The 15,845-nt window shown below is 35.6% G+C and overlaps 1 protein-coding gene across 1 annotated transcript in view; it reads left to right on the forward strand.

The window, feature by feature from the left end:
- The window catches only part of NAMPT (nicotinamide phosphoribosyltransferase), a 45,416-nt gene that overhangs the window by 11,653 nt on the left and 17,918 nt on the right, over positions 1–15,845 (forward strand). Inside the window, exons 2-4 of the mRNA XM_041723256.1 lie at positions 9,646–9,802; positions 11,246–11,349; positions 13,421–13,549. Of these exons, the coding sequence (XP_041579190.1) occupies positions 9,646–9,802; positions 11,246–11,349; positions 13,421–13,549 (390 nt within the window). The remainder of the gene's footprint in view (positions 1–9,645; positions 9,803–11,245; positions 11,350–13,420; positions 13,550–15,845) is intronic.

The following is a 15,845-nucleotide window of genomic DNA, read 5'->3' on the forward strand; positions in this document are numbered from 1 at the left end:
TTAAGAGACCATGAAGAAAGCCTTAGGGAAATAAATGATAGCCTGAGAAGGAAAAATCTACATATAATTGGGGTTCCAGAAGACGCCAAGAGGGAGAATGGGCCAGAAAGTATATTTGAACAAATCATAGCTAAGAACTTCCCTAATTTGGGACAGAAGCAGGCATTCAGATCCAGGAGATATAGAGGTTCCCGCCAAAATCAATAAAAACCGTTCAACACCTCAACATTTAACAGCAAAACTTGCAAATTCCAAAGATAAAGAGAAAATCCTTAAAACAGTGAGAGACAAGAGATTCTCAACTTACATGGAGAGACATATCAGATTCACAGCAGGCCTCTCCACAGAGATCTGGCAGGCCAGAAAGGGCTGGCATGGTATATTCAGGCTCCTAAATGAGAAGAACATGCAGACAAGAATACTCTATCCAGCAAGGCTCTCTTCAGAATGGAAGGAGAGATAAAGAGCTTCCAAGATAGGCAGAAACTGAAAGAATATGAGGGAAAGAGGGAGCCCAAAGGAAATAATCCACAAAAACAGGGACTGAATAGGTATTATGATGATGCTAAATTCATATCTTTCAATAGTTACTCTGAACATGAATGGGCTAAATGATTACATCAAATGACGCAGGGTATTGGACTGCATAAAAAAAAGCAAGACCCATTTATTTGCTGTCTATAAAGAGACTCATTTTAATTTTTTTTTTAATTTTTATTTATTTATGATAGTCAGAGAGAGAGGCAGAGACACAGGCAGAGGGAGAAGCAGGCTCCATGCACCGGGAGCCCGATGTGGGATTCGATCCCGGGTCTCCAGGATTGCGCCCTGGGCCAAAGGCAGGCGCCAAACCGCTGCGCCACCCAGGGATCCCAAGAGACTCATTTTAGACGTAAGGACACATGCAGCCTGGAAATGAAAGAGTGCAGAACCATTTACCATTCAAATGGTCCTCAAAAGAAAGCTGGGGTAGCAATCCTCATATCAGATAAAGTTTATCCCAAAGACTGTAGTAAGAGATGAAGAGGGACACTATATCATACTTAAAGGGTCTATCCAACAAAAACAATCATGAATATTTATGCCCCTAATGTGGTGAGGGAGCTGCCAGGTATATCAATCAATTAATAACCAAAGTAAAGACTTACTTAGATAATAATAAACCAATTGTAGGAGATTTCAACACGGCGCTTTCAGCAAATGACAGATATTCTAAGCCCAACATCAGCAAAGAAACAAGGGCCTTAAATGATGCACTGGACCAGATGGATTTCACAGATATATACAGAACTTTCCATCCAAATGCAACTGAGTACATTTTTCTTAAGTGCACATGGAACTTTCTCCAGAATAGATCACATACTGGGTCACGAATCAGGTCTCAACTGATACTAAAGGATTGGGATTGTCCCTTGCATATTTTCAGACCAGAATGCTTTGAAACTAGAACTCAGTCACAAGAAAAAAATTGGAAGAAACTCCAACACATGGAGGTTAAAGAGTATCCTGCTAAAAGATGAATGGGTCGACCAGGAAATTAGAGAAGAATTAAAAAGATTCTTGGACTAATGAAAATGAAGATACAAGCATTCAAAATGTTTGGGATACAGTAAAAGCAGTCCCAAGAGGGGAAATACATCACAATACAAGTCTCCCTCCAAAAATTGGAAAAAACTAAATACACAAGCTATCCTTGCACCTAAAGGAATTGGAGAAAGAACAGCAAGTAAAACCTACACCCAGCAGAAGAGAGTTAATAAAGATTCGAGCAGAACTCAATGAACTAGAGACCAGAAGAACTGTAGAACAGATGAACATAACCAGGAGTTGGTTCTTTGAAAAAATTAATAATATATGTAAACTATTGGCCAGCCTTATTAAAAGGAAAAGAGAAAAGACACAATAAAATCATGAATGAAAAAGGAGAGATCACAACCAATACCAAGGAAATACAAACGATTTTAAAAACATATTATGAGCAGCTATAAGCCAACAAATTAGGCAATCTAGAAGAAATGGATGCATTTCTGGACAACAACAAATTACCAAAACTGGAACAAGAAGAAATAGAAAGCCTGAACAGGCCAATAACCAGCGAGGAAGTTGAAGCAGTCATCAAAAACCTCCCAAGACACAAAAGTCCAGGGCCAGATGGCTTCCCAGGGGAATTGTATCAAACGTTTAAAGAGGAAATAATACCTATGCTACTAAAGCTGTTCCAAAGGATAGAAAGGGATGGAATACTTCCAAACTCATTTTATGAGGCCAGTATCACCTTGATTCCAAAACCAGATAGGTCTCCATGAAAAAGGAGAATTAAAGACCAGTATCCCTGATGAACATGGATGCAAAAATTCTCAACAAGATACTAGCCAGTAAGATCCAACAGTACATTAAGAAGATTATTCACTATGACCAAGTGAGATTTATCCCTGGGATGCAAGGTTTGTTCAACAGTCTTAATAATACAACGTGGTAGATCATATCAACAAGGGATAAAACAAGAACCATATGATCCTCTCAATAGATGCAGAGAAAGCATTTGACAAAATACAGCATCCATTCCTGATAAAACTCTTGAGAGTGTAGGGATAGAGGGAACATTCCTCAATATCTTAAAAGCCATTTATGAAAAGGCCACAGTGAATATCATTCTCAATGGGGAAAAACAGAGCCTTTCCCCTAAGATCAGGAACAGGACAGGGATGTCCACTCTCACCACTGCTATTCAACATAGTACTAGAAGTCCCAGGCAACAAAAAGAAAGAAAAGGCATTCAAATTGGCAAAGAAGAAGTCAAACTCTCCCTCTTTGCAGATGACATGATACTATACATAGAAAACCCAAAAGACTCCACCCAAGATTGCTAGAACTCTTAGCAATTTGGCAATGTGACAGGATACAAAATCAATGCCCAGAAATCAGTGGCATTTCTATACACTAACAATGGGACTGAAGAAAGAGAAATTAAGAAGTCAGTCCCATTTACAATTGCACCCAAAAGAATAAGATACCTAGGAATAAACCTAACCAAAGAGGTAAAGGATCTATACCCTAAAAACTATAGAACACTTCTGAAAGAAATTGAGGAAGACACAAAGAGATGGGAAAATATTCCATGCTTATGGATTGGAAGAATTAATATTATGAAAATGTCTATGCTACCCAGGGCAATTTACACATTCAGTGCAATCCCTATAAAATACCATGGTCTTTCTTCAGAGAATTGGAACAAATCGTCTTCAGATTTGTGTGGCATCAGAAAAGACCCCTAATAGCCAGGGGAATATTGAAAAAGATAACCAGAGCCGGGGGCATCACAGTGCCATATTTCAAGTTTACTACAAAGCTGTGATCATCAAGACAGTGTGGTACTGGCACAAAAACAGACTCATAGATCAGTGAAACAGAATCCAGAAATGGGCCATCAACTCTGTGGTCAACTAATTCGACAAAGCAGGAAGGAATATCCACTGGAAAAAGGACAGTCTCTTCAATAAATGGTGCTGGGAAAATTGGACAGCCACATGCAGAAGAATGAAACTAGACCATTCTCTTACACCATATACAAAGATAAACTCAAAATGGATGGAAGATCTAAATGTGAGACAAGAATCCCTCAAAATCCTAGAGGAGAACACAGGCAACACCCTTTTTGAACTCGGCCACCGTAACTTCTTGCAAGATACATCCATGAAGGCAAGGGAAACCAAAGCAAAAATGAACTATTGGGATTTCATCAAGATAAAAAGCTTCTGCACTGCAAAAGAAACAGTCAACAAAACTAAAAGACAACCTACAGAATAGGAGAAGATATTTGCAAATTACATATCAGATAAAGGGCTAGTATCTAAGATCTATGAAGAACTTACTAAACTCAACAGCAAAGAAACAAACCAATCATGAAATGGGCAAAAGACATGAATAGAAATCTCACACAGGAAGACATACACATGGCCAACAAGCACATGAGAAAATGCTCCACATCAGTGGCCATCAGGGAACTACAAGTCAAAACCACAATGAGATACCACCTCACACCAGCGAGAATGGGGAAAATTAACAAGACAGGAAACCACAGATGTTGGAGAGGATGTGGAGAAAGGGGAACCCTCTGCACTGTTGGTAGGAATGTGAACGGGTGCAGCCACTCTGGAAAACTGTGTGGAGGTTCCTCAAAGAATTAAAAATAGACCTGCCCTACGACCCAGCAATTGCACTGCTGGGGATTTACCCCAAAGATACAGATGCAGTGAACCGGGAGGATACCTTCCCCCCAATGTTTATAGCAGCAATGTCCACAATAGCCAAACTGGGGAAGGAGCTTCAATGTCTTTGACAGATGAATGGATGCGGAAGATGTGGTCTATGTATAAAATGGAATATTACTCAGCCATTAGATACAACAAATACCCACCATTCGCTTCCACGTGGATGGAACTGGAGGGTATTATGCTGAGTGAAGTAAGTAAATCAGAGAAGGACAATCGTTACATGGTTTTACTCAGATGGGGAATATAACAAATAGAGAAAGGAATTATAAGGGAAAGGAGAGAAAATGAGTGGGAAAAATTAGGGTGACAAGACATGAGAGACTGCTGACTGAAACGAACAAAGGGTAGTGTGGAAGGGGAGATGGGCAGAGGGATCGGGTGACTGGGTGATGAGCACAGCACTGGGTTTTATACTATATGTTGGCAAATTGTAGTTCAATAAAAAATATACATATAAAAAAAGTACAAATTTTCAAGAACTCTGTGCCAGGAGGTTTAGGGGAAGGGGCAATATGATTATCGTGATTTGACAATTTCCTCTCTTCTCCAAAATTTAGTCCAAAAATCATTAAGCCATATTTTTGAGGTTATTATTGCTTCAGAAGCCAGATAAAAAAAAATTACTTTCTGCAGCAATGGAAGTATCTCCAGGGCTTGAGAAATCTTAAATAATGTTGAAGAAAAGAGAGAATCATTATTATTATTTTGCTATTTCTAGCACATGAGCATTGACAAGGCAGAAAGTCTGAGGCTAAGTGGATTCTCTTCTTAGTGCCCTTACAAATTATATAGATAATATAACTTATTTGTGACATTATATATATATTAATCCATGCGCTCTTATGTACACATGGTATTGTTAAAATTTTCGTTTATGATCATTTCTTAGCTGTTAAAATTATAACTGGTAAAGTAGGTTAATAGTGGTTGCCTTTGATCTTGTGATCTCACTGTGAGAGGAAAGCTCTTGAAAAAAAACATCAAATCAATTTTATAGGAAATATGGAGAAGCTTCAGAACAACTTAGAGTTTGCTCTCACACAAAGATTCTATGCAACTTAAATATTTCTCTTCTCTTTATTTTTTTATTTTTGGTGGGGTAGGGGGATGAGGAGCAGAGGGAAAAGGAGAGAGAGAGACACTCTTAAGCAGATTCTGTATCCAGCGCAGAGCCCAACACAGGGCTTAATCTCATGACCCTGAGATCGTGACCTGAGCTGCAATCAAGAGTTGGAAGCTTAGCCAACTAAGCCACACAGGGACCCCTTGGAACAAGGATATTTAGCCTAAAGATTATAATTTTTAGTTTGTCATGAAGTTAATCACATGAGTGTGAAATTAAGTTCTATTAAAAGAGCTAAAATTTCCTGTGTGTCTATGTTCTTTACATGTGTTTGTGACTGATAGTGCTCTGTTAGCTGTAGGAAAATCATTCCAGTTTAGGAAACATTTTTTGGGGTAGAGTTTGCTGAGAATATTATAGAAATTAGCTATTTTCATCATATAAATAATGTTAAATTTATTGTAGAACCATTTTATCTACTTTTTTTCCATTTTATCTATTGATAGAAGTCAAAGTAGTGCTAAAAAAAAAAAAAAACAATATGATTTAGGAGCTCCCTTTCTGTAGTTGTTTAATTTTGAATACTATGAAACTTTGTTTGTATTACTTGATATATTTAAAACTGAGCTCTTGAGTTCCAAATTTATTCCTTCCTCCTCTCACTAAATGGCACCATTATTCACCCAGTTGCTCAAGCCAAAACTGTAGAGAACATTCTTAATTCCTCCCCCATTTTATCCCCCAAATAGAATCTATTAACCTAATTCTCCTTTACCTCCAAATGAGCCACTTCTCTCACCTAAGCTAGTCTTTAGCCTCTTACCTGATGGTCCTGCTTCGTCTTTAGTCATCCTGTAATCCATTCTCGACCTCACTGTCAAGCTGATCCTTGTAATATATGAACCAGATCATATTTGTTCCAGCTTAAAACATACTAATGGCTTTCTGTTGCACTTGATGTAATATTCAAGCTCCTTGTGGTAACGTACAAGCCTTCCATGATCTTGTCCCTGCCTCTTGCTATGACCTTACCATCTACCTCCTCCTCCCTACTCTGCAAGCACCAGCCACACTGATGTTGTGTTCTGTCCCTTAAATCAATGTACTTCCTATCTCCCTGTAGTTTAAGTCCTGTCACATGTCACCATCTCAAAGAAGCCTTCCTGGCTCCCTGTGGACAGCAGTTATCAGGCTCCTCTAGCCCCTCATTGTCTTTCAATTTTTCACCCACATTGTCTTTTAATTTTTCAAACCTATATCTTGATCTGAAGTTCTTTTGTTGATTTATATGTTTTTCTCTGACCTTCGAACCCTCATTAGCCCTTTGAGAATAAAAGCCATCTCCATCCATTCTGCTTTCCCATCCTCAGTACTTGAAACATTGTCTGATACCTAGTGGATACACAGTATATATTTGTGAATAAACTATAAAATAACAATTGATTTTTTTTTTCTTTTTGCTGTATCTCATTTTCTAGTGAAGGTTCCAAGGGGTTCAGAGAGAGCAGTTTAGCAGAAAATAAAATGAAGAGAATAGTAAACCTAGTAAAACCAGAATCATTAATTCTCTATTGGCTGTGTTCTTAGAATACTATTTACTAAGGAGCTCTGTTTAAAAAGTTTTTCCCCGGGGGATCCCTGGGTGGCTCAGCGGTTTAGCGCCTGCCTTTGGCCCAGGGCGCGATCCTGGAGTCCCGGGATCGAGTCCCACATCAGGCTCCCGGCATGGAGCCTGCTTCTCCCTCCTCCTGTGTCTCTGCCTCTCTCTCTCTCTCTACGTCTATCATAAATAAATAAATAAATAAATAAATAAATAAATAAATAAATCTTTAAAAAAATAAAAATAAAAAGTTTTTTTCCCATTAAAACAATGGTACAAGACAATATAAATAGATCCAAACATACTATTTTATTCCATAAATATATCGGGTGTTCATTGGCAGATGGTTAATTGCCTGAGAATTAGCTTCTTCAGCTAAATTCTACAACAGTTCTCTAAAGTTCTCCAAAGAAGATTTGAGAAGTTACACTTCATTTCTAATTAAGCAGCCTAGACAGTTTCGTGTTTTTAATGACATTTGTTTTTAGAGAAGGCATTCTGAAGTTTTAAGTACATAATAAAATAACATGGCAGACGTAAAGCTTTAAAATTATAAACATACTCAGTTACTGTCTAGAACTGGAATTGTATTTGTATGATTGAAAAGTTTTAGTAAACTTGTAGGCCAAAGTGGAGTTAAATAGTTTAGAAACATTTCCATTCAGCTTTTCACTCTTTGGTCCACTCAGAAGATGAAAATAATTTATTTGCCTTCTCATACTTTTAAATTCTGGTATAAAAAAAGGTAGACTTAAAAGGTACACCTTTAAGTATCTGAACTGCAGAAAGGTCAGACTAACTACAGTCACAACTCTGAATCTGACTTCTATAAACTTGCCTGATGTGATCCAGACCTTTATTTGATTTTTACTTCATGGTTGACTTTCTTCTGCTTCACTGATTATTCCCACTGAAGGAATTAGAGATGTTTAGATTGTAAACTGGGTATTTTAGTTTTTATATACATTTTAGGTATGTTTTTAGGCGTTGCTACATTTTTTCTAATTAGTGTCTTAAGTTGAAGTAGTGATGATTTATCACTAAGGTGTCATTCATATATAAATTTTGTTGTCTTTGCTCTGGGTTTTGTTTTAACTATTTCAGTGAGCTACTACTTCAGCTTCCCATGGTATCAGTGTCAAGGTTCTAACCTTAAAAAAGCCAAACCCCAAACCAAACTCTGGTGTCTATCTCTTGGTTTAAGATTTACCTCACAGGTTGCCTTCAAACAGCATAAGGGCACTGTTTTCTTTTTCTTTCTTTCTTTCTTTCTTTCTTTCTTTCTTTCTTTCTTTCTTTCTTTTTTTTTTTTTTTTTTAAGATTTTATTTATTCATGCATGAGAGACACAGAGAGAGGCAGAGACACAGGCAGAGGGAGAAGCAGGCTCCATGCGGGAACCCAACGTGGGACTCAATCCCGGGACCCCAGGATCAGGCCCTGGGCCAAAGGCAGGCACTAAACCACTGAGCCACCCAGGGATCCCAGGGTGCTGTTTTCATAGAGTTGCAAGTTGCTTCTTTTGGAGAAGAAACACTTATTAAACGTTTGCGTAGGGTTTTTATGGTGGTTTTTTTTTGCGGGGGGGTTCTCTATATAGAGTATATTTATTGTAGAATTTTTGTGCTAAACTACAAAGGCATTTTAGGTTAAAGCCAAGTTTTATTGGGATTGTGCAGTCAGACAAGGAAAGCATTGGATTTCCCGAAACTTAGAAACAGAGCTAAACAGGAAGGATGGTCCACAGTGGTCATCCTTGGAAGTTGTTCTGCAACAATCATTCCACTGTTACCTGCTTTACTGCCTTCTATCTTAAGCTTTAAGGCACTTTCATTTCTACTGTTTGAGCAAAGCACATACACATTATTTTTCCAGTTACTTTCTATTGGTAAAATGTGTTAACCACATTAAAGTATAAGAAAATTCATATTATAATGAACACATGTTTTTCTTAAAACAAAAACATTAACTTTCAATGGTGACTCTTAATCCAAATTCATGGGAGAGAAATGTATGATAATACTTATTCAGCTTTTTAAACTCCTAAGGATTTGATGTTGCATTGGACAGGCATTTATTTCCCAATTCAGGGGGAATTTGAGAAAAGTAATATTATAAAACAGGATTTCTTTCCTGCTGCTGTTGCTTACATCAAGATTTTCACAGTGTTACTATGAAGACCAAAAGGAGTCCTTCTCACTACCTCCCTAAACAGATGAAGTAGAGTCATGGGAAGTCATTCACTAGTGACTTACCAAACATAGCACATTTGGATAGTTACTACTAAATTCTGCTTCCAGTTCATTTTTTATATCATGGATATGCCCCCTACCCCACCCCCATCCCAGTCAGCTACATCTCTCTTTCTCTGAATGAAGACCATTCCCCAAGATGAAATGAGATACCTTTCTTCAAACTTTGATTTCAAGTGTCCGTCTGACCCCTTAGAGGGCATGTACCTCTTTAGGTTCAGTTTCTTGATTTATAAAATGTAATAGTCTCCTTTGGTTTTGAAATAAAAATCCTAAACTATTAAAAGTATCCTAATAAATTTGATGCTTATTTTTGTATTCTTTACAGCTAGGAAAAGAAGCTGATCAATAGCAAATAAGTGTAATTTCTCTGGTTTTAAATAATTTCAAGCCGTTTCTGTCATGATTTATATTCTATTCTGATGTTCTCTAACTCAAGTAATTCTTTTCCCTTTAGGTTACTCACTATAAACAGTACCCACCCAATACAAGTAAAGTTTATTCCTACTTTGAATGCCGTGAGAAGAAGACAGAAAACTCCAAAATAAAGAAGGTGAAATACGAGGAAACAGTATTTTATGGGTTGCAGTACATTCTTAATAAGTACTTAAAAGGTATTATTTTTCCTAGTACATTTAAAATGCTGCTTTTATGTAATGCTTCACAGTTTTTCTCCTATATTGTTATATTCTGTGATTGAAGTAACTCTTTGAATGGTTTAATTACTTATTACTTTGACTATTTTAAGGGTTATTTTGGAATTGTAGAAAACCTGTTCATTTGAATGCATAAATCTTATAATTTGGTATATGTGCTTGTTCTAAATATGAGAAAGATTTTTCTGAAACTAATAAATTTGGGAATAAATTTAGAAAAGTCAATAATTTTCTGAGGCTAATCTGGTAAGTTAATAGATTGAAGTCAGTTCACAGTAAAGGATTCATTATTCACCTGGGAACTCATTTTGAATTATGGTAGCAAATAAAAAATATTTTTCATAGTCCATTTTATCTTAAAGGCCTATGTTTCAGAACTGCCTGACACTGTGGCTTTAGTCTCAGATGCATTTTAAGATGGAAAAAAAACCAAAATAATTTATTTGCCCTTTTATTTGAAAGTCCACTTCTAGTATGTTTTATAATGGTATTTCCAGGGGGAGAACAGTTCCCAAAGGTTTTATACATTTTGTGAACTTAAAATTTCATCTCTGAAGCCGTATAAAATAAAAATAATCTCAAAAATGAATACAGATTAGTTGAATTTTACACAGATAATTGCCTTTTTCCATAATCTTGGCAATTTTAAGATAGTTCAGATATGTTTCACCATTGAAAACCTATTTGAGTATCCAAAGTACTTTGCAGCAAGACTTCCCAAGATATTTTAAATGAGTTTACTAAGTGACCTTATATAAAGTCACTAAAGACTTATGCCATTCTTCAGTTCTATAGCTAAAAATCTTTATTATTTATTATTAATTATAGCTAAAATTAAGTGCCTATTATAGAGGCCAGCATTATGCTAAGTGCTTCATGTCTTAACCCTCTTAGTCCTCACCGTCATTCTGTAAGTAGGTTTTCTACTATTATCCTCATTTTACAGCCAACAATAACTAAAGGTGTATTTGAGGAACAAAAGCTTAGTACTTGTGAAAATTACTGGATTAGTAGCCCTGAAGATCCCCTTTATGAATAAAGTAAAAAGATTTATCTGGAAAATTATCTGTATCCAATTTGAAGAATATATAAATTAATAATGATAGAAAAAATATCATCTTTAAAGTTAACTTATTGTGATTTTTTTTTAAATACCACGTGCATAGTAATTTCTTCCGCACATCTGCTTTTCAGATAAGAACATACATGCTTAGGGTGAGTGAGCAGAAGTGTAAATTCCTTTTCTGGCTGTGCTGTTGACTCTGGGTGATCATTTAACCCTTCAGTTCTTGTTTTTTTATACACAGAATGGTAAAATAGCTAGAGAGATTATTCCTACAGCATCTCAGCAATTTATAGAATGCCTTTAGAAATGTAAACAGGAGAAATTTGTCTTTTCAGGTAAAGTAGTGACCGCAGAGAAGATCCAGGAAGCCAAAGAGGTGTATAGAGAGCATTTCCAGGATGATGTCTTTAATGAAAAGGGATGGAACTACATTCTTGAGGTAAAATAGGGTTTTCATGTTTTGCTCTACTTTGGTTTTGCTTTTAGTTAAAAATGTCTTACAAAGGAATTTGAATAGTAGACTATAATTACAACTTTTTCCTGTCTATGACCCAAATATAATGGCTATTTTAGACAATCTTGTGAAAAGTTAAGGGTAACATTTAATTTTTTTCTCTGGTAGCAGATCATTACTATATAGAATCTATAGCAGGTCTAAGTAATTGGTTATAATATAAATGAATTATAATTTATATCAGTATTTTTCAGAAAGGTGATTTAATCTTTTCATTGAAAATACACTATATAATGAAGAAAGGGCATGGTTATTTGGCAGTTTTGAAATTTAAGTCTATTTTCTTGGCTATAGATTATTTAAGGGAATCGATGCAGGAAGTCTAACACTATCTAGTAATTCTAGGACATTTCCCCCAACTGAATAATTGGAATGGTTCTGTGTTGATCCATAAAGTCAGTTTTTATTTTTGTCATATACCTGGGAATTGAGTAATAAGAGGGTGAATGTCCTCTGGTGGTGGCCTTTACTACAAAGATAGTGTGGGAATGGGGTCTTTTGGCATCTTGCCATGTAAACTGTTAATTTTATGTTATAAAAACAAATGTCTTTTCTATCGTAGACTATCAAACACAAAATAATTAGAAATACTTTAACTTTCAGGACTATATCGTAATACTGAGGTTTATTTTTTTTACTTATTGGTCTTTGAAGAAGTCAGGTAAGCACTCTGTGCTGTACTTGCCATATATCTTAAGTAAGGTCAGTAAAATCTGCTGACTAACTCCTGCGCTTACCCCATTTGGCTTATTGAGAAGAGAACGGTAATAGATAAGTTCAGTGTTGAGCTTATTAATATAATTCCCAGTAGCCAGGGTGATAAATCTTTTGATTTTCAGAGAATCTTAGGGATCTGATCTAGTCTTCTCTAACCCTGTTTTAAGATTAGAGTCTGAGACCTAGAAATGTTTAAATGACTTGCCCAGAATCCAAGTCAGTGCTAGTTTTTCTAAGGCAGTATTTCTGCTATATCTTGAGGCCTTCCAGTGCTTCTCATTAAACAGATTTTTCTTTTATCTAGTACCTACCTCAAATCCCATAAAAACTATTAGGATTTCTGAAATAATTTGCCTTCCTAGCCAAAATATAGCTACAGCTTTTACCTTTAAAAGAAGGGAGGCATAATTAAGTACCCGATAATGCTCTCTAGCAAATATGTTTCAGCCTAGGTTTGGAGAGAATTGTTAACTCCAATATTGGTTGCCAAAGTTTTAGAAAGTACACTTAATGGTTGTCCTGTCTGCTACTAAATTGGTTTCCAGTCTGCTACCAGGATGAAGAGAAAACCTACTTAAGGTTCTTCTACTGGCAGGGATCTCTCTCTTTTCCTCTTTTTTTTTTTTTTTTAAGATTTTATTTAGTTGAGAGAGACAAAAATAGTGACAGAAATAGCAAGAGAGACCACAAGCAGGGAGGAGAAGGAGAAGACGGCTCCCCACTGAGCAGGGAGCCTGAAGATGTGGGGCTTGATCCCAGGACCCTGAGATCATGACCTGAGAGGAAGGCAGATGTTTAACTGACCAAGCCACTCAGGCGCTCTCTCATTTCTTTTTTGTTTGTGTCATTATTTTATGTTGCTAATAGTAGTCCCTTATTTTGTCTTCTAGCCTTTAGCTTTTTTTTTATGGAAATGGCTACTTAGAAGAAAGATGGTATTGTTGGAATATTTTTGGAATATGTTGGAATAAACTTTTTTTGAAAGAATGGGAAAAACTTTTGATGAGTTTGACATTATCTTCTAGTGAGAAATGTTCTTAGAAGTACTTTAATATAAAATTTAAAGATTAATATCAATGCCTAAACTATTAATCATTTTAGTTAATTTTATTTTAAGAGAATAAGGATATTCTGACTACATTACTAGCAGTATAGTAACATGTACAATTGCAGTTTCTATGACAGTAAGTTTAGCTCTGTAAGATGTAAAGAACCTTATTAAAACAGGTAAGTACATATCATCTGTTGAATTAATAAATTCATTATTGTCTGTTACCAGAAATATGATGGGCACCTTCCAATAGAAATAAAAGCTGTTCCTGAGGGCTATGTCATTCCCCGAGGAAATGTTCTCTTCACAGTGGAAAACACAGATCCAGAGTGTTACTGGCTTACAAATTGGATTGAGGTGAATTTATTTTAATTATGTAACATCAGTTAAAGATACAAAAAGCATTCAACTGGGATTCTGGTTTTAAAATTTTACTAATAAACCTGTGTAATCTCCTATAATTTACTAAACCCTTCCAGGCCTCAGTTTTCTCCTTTACAAAATGACAGTTGGATTAAATAATCTTTAAGGTTCCTTCCAGTGAAGTCTAATGTTCTGAGACTTTAAGTGAAATTGTTAAGAACTATTATTGTTAAAAGTCACTTGGCTTCCATCCTGCTCGTTGCAGTCCTAAATGTATATGATCATAGAGAAAACTAAGAAAAATAGCATAGGTTTATTTCTAGTAACTTAAGGTATTTTGTAGATGTTCTGTTCTAATTATAATAAAGCAATTTTGTTCAGATTTTTAATAACAGCTTTCTTAATTAATCAGTTTAGAGCCTATGCTTTACCACTTGATATTTCTCATCTAAACACTCTCAAGACTTGCTGATTATTTCGTTTAATATCTGAGCCCAAAAAGGAGGAGGATACATTAGAGACTCTGAGTTTATACCGCAAGTCTCTTTGTTTTTCTTTCATCTCTACGTAAGCAGTCCTGTTTTCACATGCTCATAGTTTTGATATTAATAATCTACTTAGCGGGGATCCCTGGGTGGCGCAGCGGTTTAGTGCCTGCCTTTGGCCCAGGGCGCGATCCTGGAGACCCGGGATTGAATCCCACGTTGGGCTCCCGGTGCATGGAGCCTGCTTCTCCCTCTGCCTGTGTCTCTGCCTCTCTCTCTCTCTCTCTCCCTGTGTGCCTATCATAAATAAATAAAAATTAAAAAAAAAATTAAAAAAAATAATCTACTTAGCTTCTCAACAGCTTTAGATTTTTCTCTACTAGAGGAAATACCCTAGAAAGTGATTATAGAAATACCACCTTACTATCTGAGAGGTTTTTACGCAGTGCCTAGAAATAATTCTTTATCTTAATAGTTAATTGATTAATTTGTTGTCATATTGTAAAATCATACAATTGATTTTGTTTATAAGGACTGGAAAATTTAGAAGAATGAAGAGGTCCAAGATTATGTTTGAAATACATTTTCTAAGTTGACAGAAAATTCAAAGCTTGCTTATTTAAGACTCTTTATGGGACATCAACTTACAGAAGACTGATAGGTCCAGAAAAAAATGTACAATTAATCAAAATAAAGACTTTAAATAGTTTACTACTATGACTTAAAACTTTGAATTAACTATGACCTCAAAGTAAAAGAAAACATTATTAGTTTGTGTATAGTTGTTACAGTATTTGTACTGGGAAATGCTAGGTATTAAGAGGATGGTATCATAAAAACACAAGAGAAAGAGTTACCCATCTATCCTTTTATGTTCAATGCCAAAAGATCCCAAACAGATAAATCTTGTTTTGAAAATCATTGTCTATGGGTAACTTTTTTCCCTTTTTTTCCCTTATTTTCTGGTTGAGGGTTTAGTCAGTAAGTACTGTCCCTTGTGTCTAATTGAACTTCCATAAAGCAGGTATATATGGACATAGAGGACTAATTCCCAGCTTACCTTGTTTCATGTATGTTTTTATCTTCTTCAGAAAGTAAAAACAAAAAATCTAGCCTTTAAAAACAATAACAACAAAAACTCTATTTTAATAATCATTATTATTTTGGTGTATTTCACTTAAAAACCAGAAAGTTATAAATGTTGTATATAAACATCTTAGAGCAGTAGTTTGTTAACAAATACCATTTTTAATTTTAAAATGATTAAGTGTAAAATCCAACATGAGACTGTTAGCTTTTGAAGGGAAAAAAGTACATATAGTTCTTTGTTTTTATTTGCTTAGAACCTGAAATAGAACTTCTATCAAATTTACTTTCTATTCTGTTAATATATATTATCTTATATAATTTCAGTCCTTGGTAGCTATTTTTATCTAAGCCACAGTGGTTTTATGGTCTGACACATCCCTATTATAGCTTCTGATAGATCCTATGTTTCATAAAAACTGTTTACTCTAAATACCAAGTATCCAGAAGAGACTTCTTCATAGTAACTTTGCATCCTTTGTGGGTTTTTGTTGCAAGGGTAAGAGGAGGCTTATCTTAATCTTCTCCATCCCCAACCCAAGTTTACCACCTTGTAAATGAAATCTGTTACCAAATCCAACAAACTCGTTACTTACAAATTTAGAGATGTTCTTCAGGCAGTTCTTGATTTAAAACATTTTAAATAGCACTAAGTAGTATTCCTTCCAATGACCTTTCCCACTGTATGTTTAGAGTTACCACTAATATTCTTTGACTGT

Source organism: Vulpes lagopus, chromosome 11, assembly GCF_018345385.1.
Source record: "Vulpes lagopus strain Blue_001 chromosome 11, ASM1834538v1, whole genome shotgun sequence".
In the NCBI taxonomy this organism is placed as follows: domain Eukaryota; kingdom Metazoa; phylum Chordata; class Mammalia; order Carnivora; family Canidae; genus Vulpes; species Vulpes lagopus.